General features: G+C 38.1%; 2 protein-coding genes across 2 annotated transcripts; one reads left to right on the top strand and one right to left on the bottom strand.

Moving 5' to 3' along the window:
* Positions 1–8067: 8067 nt before the first annotated feature.
* On the bottom strand, positions 8068–10829 carry LOC133763643 (olfactory receptor 5T9-like). The gene is made up of 2 exons (XM_062197440.1): positions 10815–10829; positions 8068–9075 (listed from the first exon to the last, which is right to left on the bottom strand). Exons 1-2 carry the CDS (start codon positions 10827–10829, stop codon positions 8068–8070), a joined length of 1023 nt encoding a protein of 340 aa, XP_062053424.1.
* Positions 10830–21718: 10889 nt separating this feature from the next.
* On the top strand, positions 21719–22675 carry LOC133763642 (olfactory receptor 5T2-like). Its single transcript, XM_062197439.1, has one exon. It carries the CDS (start codon positions 21719–21721, stop codon positions 22673–22675), a length of 957 nt encoding a protein of 318 aa, XP_062053423.1.
* The last annotated feature ends 250 nt before the right edge of the window (positions 22676–22925 follow it).

Here is a 22925-nt window from a genome sequence, read left to right as displayed (position 1 = left end):
AAACAGGTGGATCCCACAGATACATCGGCTTATTCCTGTGAGCCAATTGAAGATCTAAAATACCTCTTCAAAAGGCAGAAAGATGAGTAGAACTCTTGTCCTAGCCACATCAAAATGCTGCAATTCAGTGCCCACCTGATGTACATACCTCTCCTGGTTCTTTCTGGGTGCTATTATTGGCAGAAGGGCCCCTTGGTGGGTTCCTCAGCAGTGCAATGACAGCCCAGAAGAGTTTTACAAAACCGACTTTAAGAACCTGACCTTAGCTATAGGTAATCTGACCTACACTTCAGGACGGCTTCTACAGCAGGCTCTGATTTCAGTAGACTCCCTGTCCAGGGTAGTTATGGACGATAGACAGGCCTTAGAGTTCATGTTAATAGAACAAGGGGGCATGTGTGCAGTGCTCAGTGGGATCTGCCACCTTTACTCAAATAATAGTATGTTCTCAGAAAAGGACATCAAAGCCCTCTATGCTCAAGCTAAATGGTTTATACTTTGCATAGGGGTAATCTCCCACTACCTACTGTCTGGGAGATGGCTAGACATGTTTTTTTTTCTATTTTAAGGGGCACACCAGTTGCACTTGGGGCTATTCAAATCTTGCTCATGGTGACTGACAAACTTATATGTTTCCGAACCCAACAGCTTCTGAGAATAATGATGACCATGCAGGGGACACGGAGGATGGCAGGGACAAAAAGGGGTCCAGCTCATGAAGCGAACTCATTAGATGAGATAGGCAGAGACTTCCGGACCGAGAACAGGCAGGGTCTGCGCCCCTAATCAGCAGGAAGTAGCTACAGAAGATGGTGACTCGACACCCATCAACATCCCCTTAAGATGAAGGTCTGGAGTCTCTGAGGGGGGAATAAAGTAAGCAGGCATACAGGCTAAAATTGATTAGATTTGTGAGCTGGGAGACCATGCCTTCGCTATGCCCCTGTGTGACTTCACGCCCTGCATGATGCCTTCGCCACGCCCCTGTGTGACCTTACACCCTACCTGATACCCCCACCATACCCCCAAGTGACATCAGGCCCTACCTGACCATACCTGAGTGCCCACCTGGCCACAAGCCACTCCCCTGTGGAAAATGTATAAAAAGGCAGAGAGGGTTGCAAAAAGCCCTCTCGGTCTCTGTGTTGCTGCCGGTGATAAGCAGTGGTGCTTGCTGGACATGGTTTTGGCCTACTCTCTGAGTGGTATGGACGCTACCCTAGTCCCCAGACTTTCCTCTCTCTCCTACCTGAACTAAAGCTTTCACTTTCCTAGATAACTTTCACACTAAATAAAAGCCTAAAACGTACCATGCTGCCTCGTTTATCTGTGCCGGTATTTAGAATTCTTCTCTAAATATTAGGCAAGAAACCTCTCGGGCTTATTAATATTGGGGATTTATTAATAAGCTCATGGTGAAATCGTATGGCACCCCAAATTCTGGTAGCATGTGTGGCACCCCAGATAGCACTTCTGGGGAACTTTAAAGGGCCACAGTTCAGTGTAGATTTTAGGGGTTGTCTCCGATTTCAGTTTGAGTCCTGGTTGCTCCACGCTTCTGATTTATCTTCAGGGTAATGCCTATCCTAGGAGGAAGTAGATGATGGCCCATGTCCTTGAGTTCCTGCAACCCACATGGGAGACGTAGATGAAATTCCAGGCCCCTGACTTCAGCCTGGCCCATCCCTGGCTGTTAGAGGGACTAGGGAATAAACCTGCAAATGAAAGAACACTGTCTCTCTCTCTAATTCCTCAAGTTAATAAATTAAATATTTAAAAATGATGTAGGTTATTAACAAATATTTTCTAGAGCTACTGACAGACGAAAGCATAGTTTTAGCAGTGCATACTAAATTTCTCCTAACGCACAGAAATGAATATTAAAAGAAGATATCAATAAAAGAAAGAACACTTGATCAGATATTGGGTGATGTAGGTCAGGGGATCTACCTCAGCCAGGATACAAGTTTCCTGTTGCAACAAAGCAATCCAGAGACACAAGAGTTTAGCACAAAGAAAATTGTCTTTGTACATAACACACAATTTATCTGTGGTTTATCTTTATTCCTCTCAAGTAGGCTAACATTTGAGGGGGCTGTTTTTCACAAAAACTAACCCTAGAGCCAGTTTTTATGTTTTCTTGTTTTACTTTCTCCCAGTCTTTGTCCCCTTCTGCATAGTTGCAAAGGGTTCATGCAGCAGCTTGCCCCAAGTTCTTAACCCCTACTCAGAGGCAATAATGAAATTTTCATGCAGAAAATTCAAGTAGTCTTTTTGTTCATGTTCCTGTATTTAGTGAATAATTAAATTGATTAAATAGCTATAGGCTTATTCATATAATTTTTTTTCTGATGGATCTTTAAAAAATTGTACTTTTAATCTAATTATTAAATGTATTTGAAAAATGTTCTTTCTGTCTTATTTTCCTTTCAAAATAGTGGCACCCTGTATTTATATACAATAGAGTGACATCCATTATATCACTCCTGAACTTGGTAATCTTGTCTTCTCTCTTCTCAAACATTAGATACATATTGTAGATATTACAGCACATGTAACATGATATATAATATAACTTTTAATATAAAAGACTCAGAGTAGTGCAGATCCAATATTTCTATCGCATTGTTTGGATTACTTTTGTCATAAATTTCACTTTATGAATGGTTTAAACCTACAATTTTGTAGACTTGTGTTATTTATGTCATTTAATTTATAATGCATTAAAATAAACTTTCTGATATATATTTTATTTTTCTTTGCTTTTATATGTTTGTTTTATCTTCTTTCCTATGCAGACTCATGTTTCCTTTCTTATTTTCTCTTCTTGGAAAATAATTAAAAGTTAAGTCTGCTGGTTATAAGTTAAATCCACGTGAATACACATGTGAATTTGTATACTGGGACATCTATCTGTATGTGTGTGTGTTTTAAGGAACTGATATATGTATTTATATTTTAGAAATAGTTCAGGGCCAGCGCCACAGCTCAATAGGCTAATCCTCTGCCTGCGGCGCCGGCACACCGGGTTCTAGTACCAATCAGAGTGCCAGATTCTGTCCCAGTTGCCCCTCTTCCAGTCCAGCTCTGTGCTGTGGCCCCGGAGTGCAGTGGAGGATGACCCAAGACCTGGGCCCTGCACCTGCATGGGAGACCAGGAGAAGCACTTGGCCCCTGGCTTCAGTTCAGCGCAGTGCGCTGGTCGCAGCACGCTGGCCGAAGCAGCCATTGGGGGGTGAACCAACGGTAAAGGAAGACCTTTCTATCTGTCTCTCTCTCACTGTCCACTCTACCTGTCAAAAAAAAAAAAGAAATAGTTAAATTATGCAGTATGTATTGAATTCTGGATTGACAGTTAACTTTTGCTGCTATAAGTATTAATATTAACATGACCCTTCATTTTTCATATGTATACAATATTTTATTGCATCCTTAACAATTTATGTATTTCTCTTTCTTAAAAGAGATATAATCATTTTTAAATATTTATTTATTCAAAAGAGTTACGGGGAGAAAAAGGGAGAGACAGAGAGAGGGCTCCTATTTGATGGTTCACTCCCCAAATGACTACAATGGTCAGGTCTGGGCCTGGCCAAAGTCAGAATCCTGGAGCTTCTTCCAAGTCACCCACATGGACCCATCTAACCAAGGACTTGGGTCATCTTCCACTACTTTTTTCCAGACACATTAGCAGGGAGCTGGATAGGAAGTGGAGCAACCAGGACATGAACTGGCACTACATTAACCCATTACACCACAACATTGGTCCCTAAAAAGGGATATAATTGAGTAGTAATAGACTGAAGAGAGTGGCATTTAAAAAGGCTAGTTTGTTTATATCCCTCCTATCATCTATGTGTAGCTGTCCAACACTGGGTATAGTGCAGGAAACTCATGGGATTAGAGATGACAATATTGTAATCAGGGAGTGTCAGAAAATTTCCTAAAATTTGAGAAAACATATATTTGTCTTTTGGGGACTGGCTTATTTCACTAAGCATAATGGTCTCCAGTTTTATCCATTTTGTTGTTGCGAAAGACCAGATTTCATTCATTTTTACAGCTGAGTAGTATTCCATCGTGTGTATATATCACAATTTCCTTATCCAGTCATCACTTGATATATGAGTGAAATTGACATTTTGATCACATATAGGCACCAACTATTGAATATCACAAAATTTTACATTTTTCTAAATGACTTTTAATGGAACCTATTTGATATTATGTTATTAGACAAATACATTATACATCTAATATTATATACATGCAAACACATGACCACACACATTTAGTTGATTTGTACATGATTTTCAAAATACACAAGCAGATTTATGGTGTTTACATATTTTCCTTTAAATTTATTTATTTATTTTGAAAGAGAGGGAGAGAGAAAGACAGGGAGAGAGAGCTCTTCCATCCACTGATTCAATCCCATATAGCCACAATGGCCAATGCTGGTGCAGGGTTCATCTGGGTTTCCCATATGGGTATCAGAGGCCCAAACACTGTGCATCATCTTCCACTGCTTTCCTCAGGCCATTACCAGGAAGCTGCTGGGACAGGAACTGGTCCATATGGGATACCAGTATATCAGGTGGCAGCTTCACTTGCTACACCAAAATGCCAGCCCCTACAAAATTTCTGATAGGCTCATTTTTTCCCATTGAATAATAAGGTTTTGAGATTTATTTGTGCATATTCTTATGGATCTCATTATGCATTTACTAAGTGAGAACTTTGATTGTTTCTGAATCTTCTCTAATGCAATAACATTCCCCTATTTGTATAAATATTTTCTCTCATATACAATAATAATGCATTTAAACTATATATTTGTAGCATATGAATTTGAATCCCTACCTCACGCCATATAGTAACATTAACTCAGAGTTGATCAATAGCAAATACAGGAGCAGCAGCAATGCCACTTTTATAATAAAACACATGAGTAAATATTAATGTAATTGGATTATCAGTGTATTCATAAATATGACTCAAGAAAGACAAAAATATAGGTACATTGAGCTTAAACAAAATTTCAAAAAACATGCATTTCTATGATTTGAATATGTCCTTCAAGAAAGTATGTATTGGAAACATAATCAGCCATATGCAGGTGCTACTTCGATGTGGTCCTCTGGGAGACAATTACAGTTAGATGGAGTCAAGAGAATCAGGCTACCATGTTGGGATTAAGACTTTACAGGAAAAGGAAGAAAAGACTGAGTTTAACATTGTCTTGCTCTTTCACCACATGATGCTCCTGCTATGTAATTCTGTAACAAGAAGGCTGTCACCAGATGTGGCTGATTGATCTTGGATTTCTCATAGTCAAGAAATGTTCTTTGTGGATTACCAGTTTCAGATATTCTGTTACACAAGAAATACAAAATAAAATAAAATAAAATAAAATAAAACATGCATCAAGGGACATTGTCACGAAAGCGAAAAGGCAACATATAGAATGATAAAAATACATTATTTTCCTATCTTTCTTATTCTAAGAGAGGGAGGAGATGTACAATTTGGAACATGCTCAATCGGACTTGCCCCAAATGGTGGAGTTAGAAACGTGCCAGGGGATTCCAATACAATCCCTTCAAGGTGGCATGTACCAATGCCATCTCACTAGTCCAAGCGATCAACTTCAGTTCACAATTGATGGCTCTGATAGGTCTAAGAGTCAAAGGGATCACACAAACAAGACTAGTGTCAGCTAATACTAACTGATAGAATCAAAAAGGGAGAGAACGATCCAACATGGCAAGTGGGATACACAGCAGACTCATAGAATGGCAGACGTCCTAAACAGCACTCTGGCCTCAGAATCAACCCTTAAGGCATTCGGATCTGGCTGAAGAGCCCATGAGAGTATTTTAGGCATGGAAAGCCAAGACACTCTGGAAAACAAAAACAAAAACAAAACAAAACAAAAAAAACCCTAAATGAAAGATCTCTGCAAGTGAGATCCCAGTGGAAAGAACGAAGAACGGGGCCATCAAAGAAGGAGGTACCTTTCTCTGAAGGGAGGAGAGTACTTCCACTTTGACTATGACCCTGTCAGAATAAGATCAAAATCGGTGAACTCAAAAGGCTTCCATAGCCTTGGCAACTCACGACTAGAGCCTAGGGAGATTACTGACGCCATAAACAAGAGTGTCAAATTGTTAAGTCAACAACAGAAGTCACTGTGTACTTACGTCTCATGTGGGATCTGTCCTTAATGTGTTGTCTAATGTGAAGTGATGCTATAACTAGTACTGAAACAGTATTTTACACTTTGTGTTTCTGTGTGGGTGCAAACTGAGGAAATCTTTACTTAATATATACTAAATTGATCTTCTGTATACAAAGATAATTGAAAATGAATCTTGATGTGAATGGAATGGGAGAGGGAGCAGGAGATGGGAGGGGTGCGAGTGGGGAGGGAAATTATGGGGGGGGGGAGCCATTGTAATCCATAAGCTGTACATTGGAAATTTATATTTACTAAATAAAAAAACATTATTTGTAAATAATACATTCAATAATGGTTTAATATTCAGAATATCTGAAAAACTTGTACAGCTCAGCAACATAAGGTTAAGTAACTCATTAAAAATGGGCAATTTTTTTAAAATTTATTTGAGAGGTAGAGTTACAGACAAAAAGAGAGAAAAAGAGAAAGGTCTTCCATCTACTGGTTCACTCCCCAATGGCCACAATGGCTGGAGTTGAGCCAATCCGAAGCCAGGAGCCAGGAGCCAGGAGCCAGGAGCCAGGAGCCAGGAGTTTCTTCTGGGTCTCCCACATGGGTGCAGTGGCCCAAGGACTTGGGCCATCTTCTACTGCTTTCACAGGCCATAGCAGAGAGCTGGATCAGATGAAGAGCAGCCTGGGCGAGAACCAGCGCTCATATTGGATGCTGGCACCGCATGTGGAGGAGAAACCTCTTCACATTTACTAACATTTAAAAAAATAGACACAGAAAGAGCATACACTGACAAAAATCTGAAGAATTTTATATCCTTTTGCATTACTGGTGGGATTGTAAAATATAAAATGGATTAGTCAATATGGAAACAATTTGATTCTTCAAAAACTTTAACATATGATTAGTATATGACTCTTTTAATTCCATTACTATACTTATAATTAAATGATATTAAAATAGGCACTGTAGCAAGTACATGTACAGCCAAAAGACAGAATAAATTTGAATATCATCAACAGAAGAATGGATTAATAAATTGTGGTAAATGACTCCATTAGATATTTTCATCAATAGAAGTGGTAAAATGGTGGACATTTGACCTGGAAATAAAGATGTCTATTAGGATGCCTGCATCCTATTGGAGTGTCTGGGTTACAGTCCGGCTGCAGCTCCTGATCCCAGCTTCCTGCTAATGTAGACACTGCAGGCAGCAGGTACTGGCTCATGCACTTGAGTCTTTGCCACTCTGTAGTAGCCACATTTTGTCTAAGCAGCATTTCACTTGTTATTGTTGATTTGTGTGTACAATTCCAATAAATATCAACATCAAATCTGTTTATATTTGGAGACCCAGAGTGGATCCAATCAGTGTTGGTGCTTAGAAAATCACAAGAAAACATCTTAATGATGGAAACAAACATCTGGAATTTGCAGTCCAGTAGAGTAAAAGTCTGCTTTGATCTGGGTGTGTGAGTATCTTAAGTAACTAAAGTAACTCTTGCCTTGTGGAGAGATGACAGAATGAGTAACCAGATTCATAATGTGTGCACAGTTATTGTGTACATGATGTGTACATATCAATCCACAGAATCCCCAGAGCATCATTTTCAACAATAGCAATATTATAAGTCTAACAGCAATACATGTATATCAGGGAATATTTACTACAGACAGCTTCAGCTTATCCTAGCCATATTAAACATAAAATATATTCAAATTCTTAAACTGCTAAAGTGGAGGACTGATTCATTCTTCATATGTAAATATTTAGATTTGTTAATTCATTAATTAAGTTCAAGATATTTTTTATCTACTTTATGACCATACATGTATGAACTGATAACCAATTCAGTTTTCAGTTTTACTCAGTTCTATAAATGGAATTTATTTAGGAACCAATTTCTATCAAACACCCTTTTTACTGCCTCCTTTACATCTTTGTTCCTCAAACTATAGATAATGGGATTCAGCATGGGAATCACAATGGTGTAGAATATTGACACTATCATGTCATGCTCCAAGGCATAGTTGGAACTTGGTCTCACATACATGAAAAGGATTGTCCCGTGATAAATGGACACTCCAGCTAGGTGAGAGCCACATGTAGAGAAGATTTTTCGTCTCCCTTCAGCAGAATGCATCCTCAGAATGGCCAACAGAATTAAACCATAGGAGATCAGGACAATCAGTATAGTGACTACCTCAATAGAACCCACAAAATAAAAGAGTAGAAGCTGGTTTATGTGGGTGTCGGAACAGGAAATTGCAAGGAGTGGAGGGATGTCACAGAAGACATGATGAATTTCATTGGGTCCACAAAAGGACAGACTAAATGTGGCCACTGTGTGGACAATAGCATGTAAAACACCACCAAAATAGGATGTGATGATGAGTGGCACATAGACCCTGGGTGACATGCTCACTGAGTACAGAAGTGGGTTGTAGATGGCTACATAGCGATCATAAGCCATAGCAGCCAAGAGAAAGCATTCTGTGGTTCCAAAAGTAACAAAGAGAAGCATCTGTGTTACACATGCAGTGAAAGAAATGGATTTATTTTCTGCTAGAAAATTGACCAGCATTTTAGGAGTGACAACAGTAGAATAGCAGGCATCCAAGAATGATAAAACACTTAGAAAATAGTACATTGGATTGTGAAGCCGAGAATCCCCTGTGACCAACACAACCAGTCCTAAATTTCCTATCAGAGTAAAAAGATAGATTGCTAGAAATATCAAAAATAAGAGGACTTGTAAATCAAAATCATCTGTGAAGCCCATTAATATAAACATGGTGACTTCAGTCGTGTTCTTCAAGTGAACCCTGAAGGAATGCAAGTCTGATGCCATCTCTGAGATTTCAGTCACCATTTGGATATTCTGAAGGCAATTTCCAGTGACAAGAGTCCATCGTATTATATACTCATGTTTGTGTATCCGAAAAGCATGATGTCCGTGCCAGTGAAGGGATTGGAAATGAATTAGTTGGATCCAAGTGGATGCATTATTTCACTGTAATAAATTGAAAAATTATTTTTTTCATTTGTAGGCCAGACTGACCATGCTATAAAAACTCTGCCAACTTAATGAGTTTAATTTCCATTTTGCATTCTTTTGAAATTTCTTCCCTTTCACACTGCATGTTCTTAAAATTCACAAAGACTGTATAATCATCCTAGATTTCTATAAAGCCGAATGGATGACTTTCCTTATTGTCCCAAGTTACCATGGGAGGAAACACACTTGCATCATAAGTTTGGGTCAACTTCAAATGAGAAAAACAAATTGAAATTTATTTAACATTTAAATATTATCAGATAACTAACTAGAAATGAAGTAACTTACACTTAAATTTCAAATTTTTGGTTGGGGCAACATTTAAGACCAAACCATTTCAATGGTAATTATCAAATTCCATCAGCACATGTCAATGAATGGAGAACAGAATAACACATGTTATTGTGGAAGGAGATATATTTTGTTGCAAACCAAATAAGCTCAGTCTTGTCTACCTTTGTTTGTATGTATTTCTCAACTTCTTTTGTGAAATAAATGAAGATCCATTTTTAGCCTCCACTTTCTTATCAGTTTTTCCAATTTTGACTTATACAAGAGTCAGATGTCTTGTTTTAAGTTTTCATTATGCATGCAAAGCTGTTGAGTGTACTTTTGAGATCTATTTATATAAAATAAATCATAACCATTCTTTTAATTTTTATAGTTGTTATGGATTTCTAAAACTAGGATTAAATAAATATTGTCCTTAGTAACTAATAAGGTTCTTCAGAGGAGATGTTGCTAAAATAAGAAAACCACCAGATAATTTCCACAATGTGCAAAAATAGAAAAAAGTTCAAAAGTCACTTGCATTTGGACAGAATGTCACTGTTATTGAAAGACAGATAGGGGGCAAGACTTGATCATGGTCAATTCTATTTTTCCTTCAAGGAGTCATTTACTAAAACATATGTAAGGGAGTCAAGTAACTGTTGTGCATAGGGTTGAGTTGCTTTTAGGGATGTGAAACACTGATAATTTTACATAAAACACAATTTATTTTTGTCATATTGAAGCTTCCATCCATCAAGAATATAAGGTAAAAGGCATCTTAAAACTCCGCTTAGAAGAAAAACACACTATTCCATTTTCCAAGCAAGGTTCTGGATCTGTGTGGATAGATAGGTTTTAGATCTAATACACTGGCTACAGAGCTGCCTACATGTGGGGTTAAAACAGACAAAATGCTTCTCTATTCTTAGGGAAGTATGAAGTAAATAATAACTAAGCTAAACTTCCATTTCTGTTTAAACAGACAACGTTGCATCACTCATGAACACACACAAATGACTTCTAATAATATCTAGTTTAGTGTCCGTTTTTATAGTATTAAATTTTAAATCTTTCAATTAATAGTGCTTCACAAAGTTTGTAGATTATTACACCACATGTTGATTTATTTTGATGTGAAAATGGTGGACATTTTTAATAATACATAAAAATGTGTATTGTGCAGAAGCTTTGAATGGATATCAAATTTTTTATGAATCTAAATAAACTCATATTTAAAATTTTATTTCCCAGGACTGACGTTGTGGTAAGTAAGTGAAGCCACCACTTACAGTGTGCCATGGCATTTGAGTGCCAGGTTCAGTTCTGGCTACTCCTCTTCCAAATCATCTTCCTGGCAATGTTCCTGGAAAGGCAGTGGATGATGGCACACCTCCTTGGCCCCTGCACACAGTGGGAGATCAAGATGTAGTTCCTGGCTGTTGGCTTTGGTCTGGCGTAGACTGGGTCTACAACCATTTGGGGAATGGGCATCTCTCTCTCTGTCTCTCTCTCTCTGTTTCTCTCTCTCTCTCTCTCTCTCTCGCAATGCTTTTTATAGAGGAAATAAATGAATTAAAAATAATATTTTCCACAGACTTTTAAAGTTCTTCCATATATGTGTATCACAAAAATATTTTAGTATGTATTTATTTGAAAGGCGGAGTTTACATAGAGAGAGAGAAAGGAGAGAGAGATTGAGTGTTGGGTGCGAGAGAGAGAGAAAGATGTTCTATCTGCTTGTTCACTGCTCAGATGGCAAAAACAGCCACAGTTGGGACAGTTCTAAGCCGGGAGCCAGGAGTTTCTTCCAAGTCTCCATTGTAGGTGGCAGGGGCCCAAGGGCTTGGGTCCTCTTTCACTGATTTCCCAGGCACATTAGCAGGGAGCTGTATTAGAAATGGAGCATCTGAGACAGAGACGGGCACCCATATGGGATGCCAATGTAGTAGATTGGGGTTTTACCCAGTATACCACAATGCCTGCACCTAAAATATTTTTTTACTTAAAAAGTTTTCCATTCTCCTCCCTGCCCCCTTTTAAAAATTCATAAATTCATACACAAATGTTTATCAAGTAAACACAGTGAAAATGAAAATATGTAACCACTTTTTAAAGTTACCAATATGTGGCACACTAATGGGTTTGTTAAAAAAAAAATGTGCATTTATACACTAACATGCACAGGAGAAATTCCAGCTACCTTATAGTTCTTCTTCTTCTTCTTCTTATTTTTTTTTTTTTGACAGGCAGAGCGGACAGTGAGAGAGAGAGAGAGAGAGAGAGAGAGAGAGAGGTCTGCCTTTGCCATTGGTTCACCCTCCAATGGCCTCTGCAGCCAGCGCATCGCGCTGATCCGATCAAGCCAGGTGCTTCTCCTGGTCTCCCATGTGGGTGCAGAGCCCAAGCACTTGGGCCATCCTCCAGTGCCTTCCCGGGCCATAGCAGAGAGCTGGACTGGAAGAGGGGCAACCGGGATAGAATCTGGTGCCCCGACCCGGACTAGAACCTGGTGTGCCGGCACCGCAGGTGGAGGATTAGCCTATTGAGCTGCAGCACCGGCCAGAGTTCTAATATATTCTTACTCAAGGAGCCTGATAATATAACACTGTACAAAAAATAAAATTATATTTACACACTCAACCCTGTATTAAAATTTCAGATTTATCACCTAGGGACTGTTATTTCTCTTTACCAATGAAATCTAAGATTGACCAGAATATCTATTGTTTTGTTCAGTTTGCAAACAAAATATCACTGCAGACAGCTTAGTGATGAGAGACACTAAAATATGCCTTATTAACCTTGTATTAAATAAAGATGAAAGGCACATGCATGAAACATGACTTCCATATATAACTAAACTCTAATAAAATAAAGAATAACAAAACCATTTTTCATCATAACATTGAGCAATTACTAGGTTCCAACGTAGGATCTAAATATTTCTTTTAGGTATAAATATGTTTGTTATATTATATTTAATATATGATAAAATGATATTCTATGGAAATTATACCTAGTTCATCTCAATAGCATAGGATATAATGTGATATTACATTCTTCCCATGAGCCAGTCAGTTAAATAACTAGTATGTTTCATTAAACTAAAGAACACATTTATTGATGAGAATTTTCTAATAACCTGCGATGCCTCTGATCTTAATGTAGAGTGTGTGTATTGTATTCCTGTCTCATAAGAGCAATTTTCTAATTCACATTAGAGAATTGGAGACATGGAGGCATTCGAGATAACTTGTGTGGGTTTAGGATCTTTAATGACCCTGCTTTTGAAACAGGCATTTCTATCAACTAATACTTATGAATATTAGAATTGGTTGCATTAACATGTGTCTGACTTCATTTTGATAGAGACTGGAAAGACAAAACATAGAAAAAGGGTTTTTAACAAATCATAATCAATCTTAAACATCAAAATAAATCTGAGTTCCTCAGGCTTCTTACAGTGAGAGAACCTAAATTACCAAACACACACAGAAGCAGCTTCCTCAACAGTGGGCTTAGAAGGGAAGCCACGACACCATTAAGTTGCTACAGAGGATAAGAAGTTCTGCACAAATCACATTACATTTTCCACACAAAACTCTGCAAATGAATGCATCATGTTATAGATGAGAAAGCTGAGGCCAGCTAGACACACTGTTGGAAAAAATTCAGCACAGCTGGTAGCAGAATCGGGATTGGAGCCCAGATTTCTCTGACCTCACACACTAAAATATATCTATTTTTGCATATGTTGATCATTGTGATGTGCCATAATTCTGAATTCATTTCCTCTGAAACAATACAAAATCACATCCTCATATATATGAGTTCTTTCAGGAGACCATCAAGCCTAAGTAGACCATGAAATTGATAAATCCCCAAATTGAATCTAACCAATATTTGACTGGAAGTTAATTTTTCTCAATAGAGAAGTTTTTCTAAATTATCAATGTACCCAGAAATATGTGAGGAATTCTCATAATTTTCAATGCTACATACCATGGAAGGCACGTATGATTCCATTTTTTTTTTTTTTTGACAGATAGTGTTAGACAGTGAGAGAGAGAGAGACAGAAAGGTCCTACCATTGGTTCACTCCCCAAATGGCCGCTACAGCCAGAGATATGCCAATCTGAAGCCAGGAGCCAGGTGCTTCCTATTGGTCTCCCATGCAGGTGCAGGGGCCCAAGCACTTAGGCCATCCTCCACTGCCCTACCAGGACACAGCAGAGAGCTGGACTGGAAGAGGAGCAACCGGGACTAGAACACGGCACCCATATGGGATGCTAGAACTGCAGGTGGAGGATTAACCAAGTGAGCCATGGTGCCAGCACGTGATCCCGTTTGTAATACAGGTTCAGTTACATGACTTCCTCTTCTTGAATATAAATATACAGTCATATATAATCCTTTCACAATCAGTGCTATAGCTTCTAAATATTTTGTAAGTGATAAAAACTCTTTGACTTACTTTTGGAAATAAACTGTTTATTCAATTCAGTACTCTTAAACTGCTCATTCAATTCAGCACTCTGAATATCATGCATTTTAATTGTTACATCATGATCTTAAGCTCATGATGAAGACAAGATGGAAGCCCTAAGGGATAGCATACTATCCTCTGAGACAGAAAGACATGAAGATAATTTTGCTTTATTCCCATGGCAAACAAGTGAATGATTTAGAGAAATGAATCACACAATAAAAATTATTGGCTAAATACATATTGGACTCTGGCATAAAATGATCCTTCAGTGCCAAAAGAAGGCATTGATCTGGAAAATAAATCTAATGATACAGAATATAATTTAAGCTTGAAAGCTAATTATTTATGTGCCAGGGGACAGATATCTTCAGTGTTATGAACTCCAGTTTCCTATTCAAAATAGATGTTGTATAATTCTCTCAAAATCATGGAAATATGTACATAATGAGAAAATATGAAACCATTAAATATGACAGCATACATAATAATATTGCATACAAGAAAGTCTAAAATCAGAAATCTGAGTTTTAAAAGTCAACCTTTGGGGGCCGGCACCGTGGCTCACTTGGTTTAATCCTCCACCTGTGGCACCTGCATCCCATATGGGCGGTGGGTTCTAGTGCCGGTTGCTTCTCTTCCAGTCCAGCTCTCTGCTGTGGCCCAGGAGGGCAGTGGAGGGTGGCCCAGGTGCTTGTGCGTGTGCATCGCATGGGAGACCAGGAAGAAGCACCTGGCTCCTGGTTTCAGATCAGCGCAGCACCAGCCATAGTGGCCATTTGGGGAGTGAACCAACGGAAGGAAGACCTTTGTCTCTGTCTCTCTCTCTCTGTCACTGTCTATAACTCTACCTGTCAAATAATAATAATAATAATAATAATAATAAAAAGTCAACCTTTGTAGTTGTATGATGTTTTCTGTTTTTTTTTTTTTCAGGATCCCATATGCTAATCTTTAGGTGTGTTTTTGCTATGTACATAATAAAATCTACAAAGCATTATGAAAAACACATAGCTAGCCAAAAGAATGTAGCAAATCACAACTGAAAGAAAAATTTTGCAAATGACTCTTATAATAGAAGATTGTTATTCCATATGTACCCAGAAACATTAAATTTCAATAATAAGGAAACAAACCACCCAATTAAAAGATATGTCAGAGACCTTATCAGATAACTCACTAAAGAATAAACACAGAGGCCAGTGCTGTGGCATAGCAGGTAAAGGCGCCTCCAGCAGTGCTGGCATCCCATGTGGACACCGGTTCGAGTCCCGGCTGCTCCACTTCTGATCTAGCTCTCTGCTGTGGCATGGGAAAGCAATAGAAGATAGCCCAAGTGCTTGGTTCCCTGCACCTGTGCGGGAGACCTGCAGGAAGCTCCTGGCTCCTGGCTTCAGATCTGCGCAGCTCCAGCCTTTGCAGCCAATTGGGGGAGTGAACCAGTAGATGGAAGACCTCTCTCCCTCTGTCTCCCCCCACCCCTGTGTAACTGTGACTTTCAAATAAATAAATCAATCTTTTAAAAAAGAATAAATACAGATAGCAAATAAGCATATGAAATGATCTCCACATCCCAAGCCTTCAGAAAAATTAGAATCAAAACAATGAGCAGAAACAAAAGAAATTGAAATTAAAAAACAAAAGGAACTGATAGAGTACCTAAAAAGGAATCTATGGGAGTGAAATTGATGCTTTGAGATACAATGAATTTTAGCAGAATTTGTCTGGACTATTGAGGAATTTTTTTTTTTCTTCATAGTATTTGTTGGACACTTTAGTGTAGGGTTAATCTACTGAGTACAAAGTTAACTGAAAATACATCTTTGTAAAAAATAAGAATGGGAACAGGAAAGAGAGGAGGAAGGGTGGGAGCCTTGATGAGAGGGAAGTTGGGGTGGAAAGCATCACTATGTTCCTGAAGATGCATATAGGAAACACATGAAGTGTGTATACCTTAAATAAATTTTTAAAAAGGCAGTTCAAAAGATCCACAAAACAGGAGCTAGCATTGTGGTGAAGCAGTTTAAGCAGCCACCTGCAATGCTGGTAATCACTTATGGATGCCAGTTCATGTCCCAGCTGCTCCACTTCTGATACAGATAATTAAAAATGTGCCTGGGAAAGCAACAGAAGATGGCCCAAAGTACCTGGGCCCCAGCTACCCCTGATGAAGACCTTCATGAAGCTCCACAGATGGAATTATATCAAACCCAGAATCTTCCATAGTACAAAGGAAACAATCAAAGTGAAGAGCCATCAGACAGAATGGGAGAAAATATTTGCAACCTACTTATATGACAAAGGATTAATATACAGAATGCATCAGCATTTAAAAATATTGACAACAAGAAGTAATCAATCTAGTTAGGAAAAAGCTAAAGGACCTGAATACCAGATTTCAAGACCTACTATAGTGCAGTTATAATCAAAACAGCATGGCCGGCGCCGTGGCTCAACAGGCTAATCCTCCGCCTTGCGGCGCCGGCACACCGGGTTCTAGTTCCAGTTGAGGCGCCGGATTCTATCCCAGTTGCCCCTCTTCCAGGCCAGCTCTCTGCTATGGCCCGGGAAGGCAGTGGAGGATGGCCCAAGTCTTAGGGCCCTGCACCTGCATGGGAGACCAGGAAAAGCACCTGGCTCCTGGCTTCGGATCAGCGCAATATGCTGGCCGCTGCAGCCATTGGAGGATGAACCAACGGCAAAAAGGAAGACCTTTCTTTCTGTCTCTCTCTCTCTCTCTCTCTCTCACTATCCACTCTACCTGTCAAAAAAAAAAAAAAAAAACCCAGTATGGTAAGCATGGTATTGGTTCAGAAATAGATGGATAGACCAATGGAACGGAATAGAAACACAAAGTCAATCTAAACATCTACAGCCAACTTATACTTGATCAAGGATCTAAAACCAATTCCTGGAGCAAGGACAACCTATTCCACAAATGGTGCTGGGAAAACTGGATTTCCACATGTAGAAGCATGAAGCAACACCCCTACATTACACCTTACACAAAAATCCACTCAACATGGATTAAAGATCTAAACTTATGAACTAGCACAATCAAATCATTAGAGAACATCAGAGAAACCCTGCAAGATATAGGCACAGACAAGGACTTCTTGGAAAAGACCCCAGTCAGTCTGGCAGTCAAAGCCAGAATTAACAATTGAGATTACATCAAATTGAGAAGTTTCTGAATAGATAATTTTCAAAAGAAGAGATACAAAAGATTGACAAATACATAAAAAAGTGCTCAATATTGCTAGGGATCAGGAAAATGCAAATCAAAACCACAATGAGATATCAACTTATGCGTGTTAGAATGAATATTATCAAAATACAAAAAACAGCATGGCTGGTGAGGATGTGGAGAAAGAGGAACTCTAATATGCTTTTGGTGAGAATGTAAATTGGCACAGCTACAATGAAAACAATAAGAGGTTTTCTTTAAAAACTAGAACTAGAACTTCCATACAATCCCACTAAAGTATATCCTCAATCCCACTAGACTATATATGTCCAAAAGACATGAAAGAATTGTATCCCAAGTGCACTGCTCTACTGTGTTTATTACAGCCCTCTTCTCAATATACAAGATATAGAATCAACGAAAATGTCCATCAACAGATGAATAAACAAAATTAATTAATATTGGCCGGCACAGTGGCTCAATAGGCCAACCCTCTGCCTGCAGCACCAGCACTCCCGTTCTAGTCCTGGTCGAGGTGCCAGATTCTGTCCCAGTTGCTCTTCTTCCAGTCCATCTCTTTGCTGTGGCCCGGGAAGGCAGTGGAAGATGGCCCAAGTGCTTGGGCCCTGCACCCGCATGGGAGACCACGAAAAGCACCTGGCTCCTGGCTTCAGATCAGCGCGGTGCGCCGGCTGCAGCACGCCAGCCACAGCGGCCATTGTGGGGTGAACCAACAGAAAAGGAAGACCTTTCTCTCTGTGTCTCTCTCTCTCTCTCACTGTCCTCTCTGCCTATCCAAAAAAAATTAATTAATATGACACTCTCTCTCTCTTTCCCCCCCCCCACAGAAACAGATGCATACACATTCAATGGAATACTATTCAGCCATAGAAAGAATGAATTTTTGTTATTTGCAACAACAGGGATAGAACTGAAGGTGATCATAGTAAGAGAAATAAGCCAGACACAGAAAGATAAATGCTACATGTCTCCCTTATGTATGAGAGCTACATTTTCAATTTTTTCTGAGTAAGATTATCTAATTTAAAAAAAATCTTACATAGCTATTTTATTATTTTCTTTTCTCTGTGATTATAGTATTTTTATTGTATTCTCCTTTTTAAAAAGATCTATTTATTTATTTATTTGAAAGAGTTACATACAGAAAGGAGAGGCAGAGAGAGGCCTTCCATCCGCTGGTTCACTCTCTAATTGGCCGCAATGGCCAGAGTTGTGCTGACTTGAAACCAGGAGCCAGGAGCTTCCTCTGGGACTTCCCATGTGGGTGCAGGGGCCTAAGGACTTGGGCCATCTTCCACTGCTTTCCCAGGCCATAGCAGAGAGCTGGATCAGAAGTGGAGCAACAGGAACTTGAAACGGCGCCCACATGGAATGCTGGCACTGCAGGCCGAGGCTTTACCCACTAAGACACAACGCCAGGCCTTATTGTATTTTCATACTACCTTAGTTAATATCTTCCAATAACCTGAGTATTTATATTTTGTATATAAAAATATATATATCTTCTAAATTACAGGATTAGGTATAAACAGGGTGTGAAAAGCTTGTTAAGATGAGAAGTCAGAATAATAAACCAAGAACTGGAAATAAACTAGAAATCATAAATTGAGAAATTTTGAAAAACTATAATTTTAAAATGTAATTGTAAAATACATGACTAAGTAATAAACACATAGTTTAAAAACACAAAGAAGAAAATAGATGCATAGAGAATTAAGAATTGAAACAGAATTAAAAGCACAGAAGAATAATTTTCAAAATATTAAAATCATGACCTACAACTGAAAAAAAACACAAACATTTATTATTTTCACTGGAAAATCACTTTGAATCAACTGTTTACCATCTGAACAGAGTAAATGTGCCATGTACATAGATGATTGTAAATTCTTTTGCTAGATTCCACTAGAATCATGATGATTTTGCCTTACTACATTTTACCATGTTTACCAACATATTGCAACATTGAATGGCTTATATTGACAACATGAGGAAATTCAACCTCAGGTTAAAGTGTAACTGAAGAAAGGTCCAACTCTAAGATTATATCTCACATTTTAAGATACTGTACATGGTATCAAAATGTTAAAAGTATTTAAAATTAATAGTTGCAAATAGAGGCAAAATAATTCTATTCACTTTATAAATGTCAGCCTGTAACTTTTCCTGAGCCATTTACTAGATGGTTGAACAAATCATCACCTTGTTAATTTAAATATAAAATAATTGGATAATGTTCCCCTTGGGCAATCTCCTGTGGGTTTCCTCAGCAGTTCAGTAAGTGCATATAAACAATTTAAATGAAGCATATTCATTATGAAATTAAACCTGCACTTGCTGTTCTACAGGTAAGATAAATTTTAAGATCACTAGAAAATATTTTGGAAGACTTAAACTCAAGGTTAAATATGTTAGCTATAAAACACAAAATATGGAGTCATGTGTGAATAGGATGCATGCATGTCATTCAAACAAATCTCTCCTAGGAATTCAAAACCAACACTTCCTAGAAAAGAAAGTAGAAAACACTTTGTAGGTTTACATAGACCAAGAAGAATCCCAACCATACAGTGTAGATTATGCTTGTGTTTCCCAATGGAAGAAGCTAAAAGCACTGGAATTGTGAGGAATCAAGAACTTCCAAACAGAGGCCCAGAACACATTCAGCTTATGAAAATATACATAGTTCATCTGTTTTTTTTTTAACCATGAGAAAAGAATCTCAAAAATTTTAAAGTTTATTTGCTAACTATGTAATCTACAAATCACTCCAGATATTATTACTTCTGCATCTGCAATCTCAGTAGTTTAAAGTCATCCAACTAGATCAAGAAGTATTTTTTTTTTTTTTGCACTTCACAGGAGATTGTGGGGTGTGACGATGTTACAAAATACTGTGAAGGTGTATCTGATAGGGTGCAGAGTAAAAGCTTGATGAGTTCATGAGGTAGGAAGGAAACAGTATTGAATCTTGCCTATTGCACTTATTAACTGTAAGAGCTTCTACAAAGGTGAAAAATAGCCATGTCTTCAGAATTCTATTCCCATTGCAAATGTTCAATAAATGGCTATTATTCTTAATTTCCACCTTTGTGAATTTAGTGTTGTAACAACACACCCAAGGTATTTAGGGTTTTCTGCCATCTATTATAATTTAATATCTATATGTGGCTTTATAAAACTTTTAAATGTTGATTTTATATTCTAAAATTTTTATGTATCATAGTAATTTTCTCTTGATAAGTTTGAATCCTGATCTTGACAGATACAAATCCAGTAAGTTTTATTTTACCATCCAGGAGAAATGCTATTTCTATAGATATTTAGTGGAAGTGCTTAACACTGTGGTTTTTCACTACTTCAGTTGTTCAAAGAAAATTAAATATACTGCACTTAAGCGAATGAAATTGTGGAAATATGTGTGTGTATTTTGCTGTCAGTTACTATACAATTATACAATTTCTGTAATCTTTAAATAATATTGTCAAAAAAATCATAGCCAATACTCCCCTCAAATCTTCCATAAAACCTAATGCAACTAGAAAATATTAGAAATTATTTCATTTACTCTTACAATATAGAAAGTCGATACTCTATAGAAACAAGTGAACTCAGCATAGCTTACATTTATACCTTCACTATTCCCTGCTGAGCTGTAAAAAAAAAAAATGCCCTCTTTCATTTTTTTTTTTAAAGAAGATTTATTTATTTATTTGAAAGTCAGAGTTACACAGAGAGAGAAGGAGAGGCAGAAAGAGAGAGAGGTCTTCCATCTACTGGTTCACTTCCCAATTGGCTGCAACAGTTGGAGCTGGACCCATCTGAAGCCAGGAACCAGGAGTTTCTTCTGGGTCTCCCACATGAGTGCAGGGCCGAAGCACTTGGGCGGTCTACTACTGCTTTGTCAGGCCATAGCAGAGAGCTGTATGGGAATCGGAGAAGTTGGGACTCTAACTGCTGCCAAATGGGATGCCGGCACTGCAGGTGGCGGCTTTACCCACTACACCACAGTGCTGGCACCCAATAATGCCCTCTTTCTTTAGGACACTAGATTACAGAAAATGATTTCTTGCACTTGCTGAAATAACAATTATGAATTTATATTACTCTGTTTTGTTCATTGATACAATATCACATGTGGTAAGAGGACAGAAACAAATGTTTAGCACATAACTTGGTTTCTTAATATGATTTAATATAAAGGAAGCTAAATAGAATACATTGGTGAATTATCTGACAAGATGATTTGGGAAGTGACATGAGCTCACAATGAGAGAACATCCATTGCATCTTTTTGATCCTGCAGGAAGTGGCATCAACCCTTAAAGGGCCATCTTGTCATTGTCTACTGTTCTACTGCTGGGACATTATGCATTGCCAAGAAATATGTATGAAGGCGTAGCTTGAATTCCATTGAATCAGTTTATTGTGTCTTCATTGCATGGTAATGTGTACTGTTGTATATGAGCGTCATCAGAGTTGCTTTATGAGACATCAACATGAATAATGGAACGGAAGTTACCATGTTTGTACTGAAAGGCTTCACAGACAACTGGGAACTGCAGATTATTTTCTTTTTCCTGTTTCTAGCAATATACCTTTTCACTCTCATGGGAAATTTAGGACTGATTGCATTGGTCATTAGAGATTTTCGGCTCCACAATCCCATGTATTATTTCCTGAGTGTGTTGTCATCTGTGGATGCCTGCTTTTCCTCAGTTATCACACCAAACATGTTAATAGATTTTGTGTCAAAAAGTAAAGCTATTTCATTTCTGGGATGTGCAGTGCAGTCATTTTTTAGTATTACTTTTGGGACCACAGAATGCTTTCTCTTGGCTGTCATGGCTTATGATCGCTATGCAGCCATCTACAATCCACTTCTGTACTCAGTGAGGATGTCACCCAGTGTCTATGTGCCTCTCATCATTGCCTCGTACATTGGAGGCATTTTACATGCTGTTGTACACACAGGGTCCACATTTACCCTGACCTTCTGTTCATCCAATGAAATTAGCCATTTCTTTTGTGATATCCCACCCCTCCTTGCTATTTCCTGTTCTGACACCCACACAAACCAGTTACTACTCTTCTATTTTGTGGGCTCTGTTGAAATAGCTACTATCTTGATTGTCCTGATCTCCTATGGTTTCATTCTGTTGGCTATTCTGAGGATGCATTCTGTTGAAGGCAGGAAAAAAGTCTTTTCTACATGTGGGTCTCACCTCACTGGAGTGTCTGTTTTTCATGGGACACTCCTATTCATGTATGTGAGACCAAGTTCAAACTATGTTCTGGAACATGACATGATAGTGTCAATATTTTACACCATTATAATTCCAATGTTGAATCCCATTATCTACAGTTTGAGAAATAAAGATGTGAAACAGGCATTAAGAAGAGTATTTGGGAAAAATCAGAATATTATAAAGTGCATTTTTAACATTAAACATTAAATTGAAAAAAGATAAGCCTGTTATTTAGTTTTTCAGTATCTATAGCTATGATGAAAATGTTTTCCTTTTGTCAGTTGTTGTTTCTCTCTTCTTAATAGAAAATTTAAAATAAAGATCATAGTTAATATTCTACCTATACAGTTTTAAAATGTGTAAGAAAACTGTATCTTTCTTTTGCTCCCTACTGTATTTTCACACACACACACACACACACACAAGCACACATTCACACACACACATACACACACAC

This window comes from Lepus europaeus, chromosome 7 (assembly GCF_033115175.1).
Source record: "Lepus europaeus isolate LE1 chromosome 7, mLepTim1.pri, whole genome shotgun sequence".
Classification (NCBI taxonomy): Eukaryota; Metazoa; Chordata; class Mammalia; order Lagomorpha; family Leporidae; genus Lepus; species Lepus europaeus.
Note: the sequence above shows the minus strand (reverse complement) of the source record. Positions and strands in the feature narration are given on the sequence as shown.

Excerpts from the sequence above, each read along its gene's own strand:
- LOC133763642 (XM_062197439.1), top strand. The coding sequence starts at position 21,719 with ATGAATAATGGAACGGAAGTTACCATGTTTGTACTGAAAGGCTTCACA.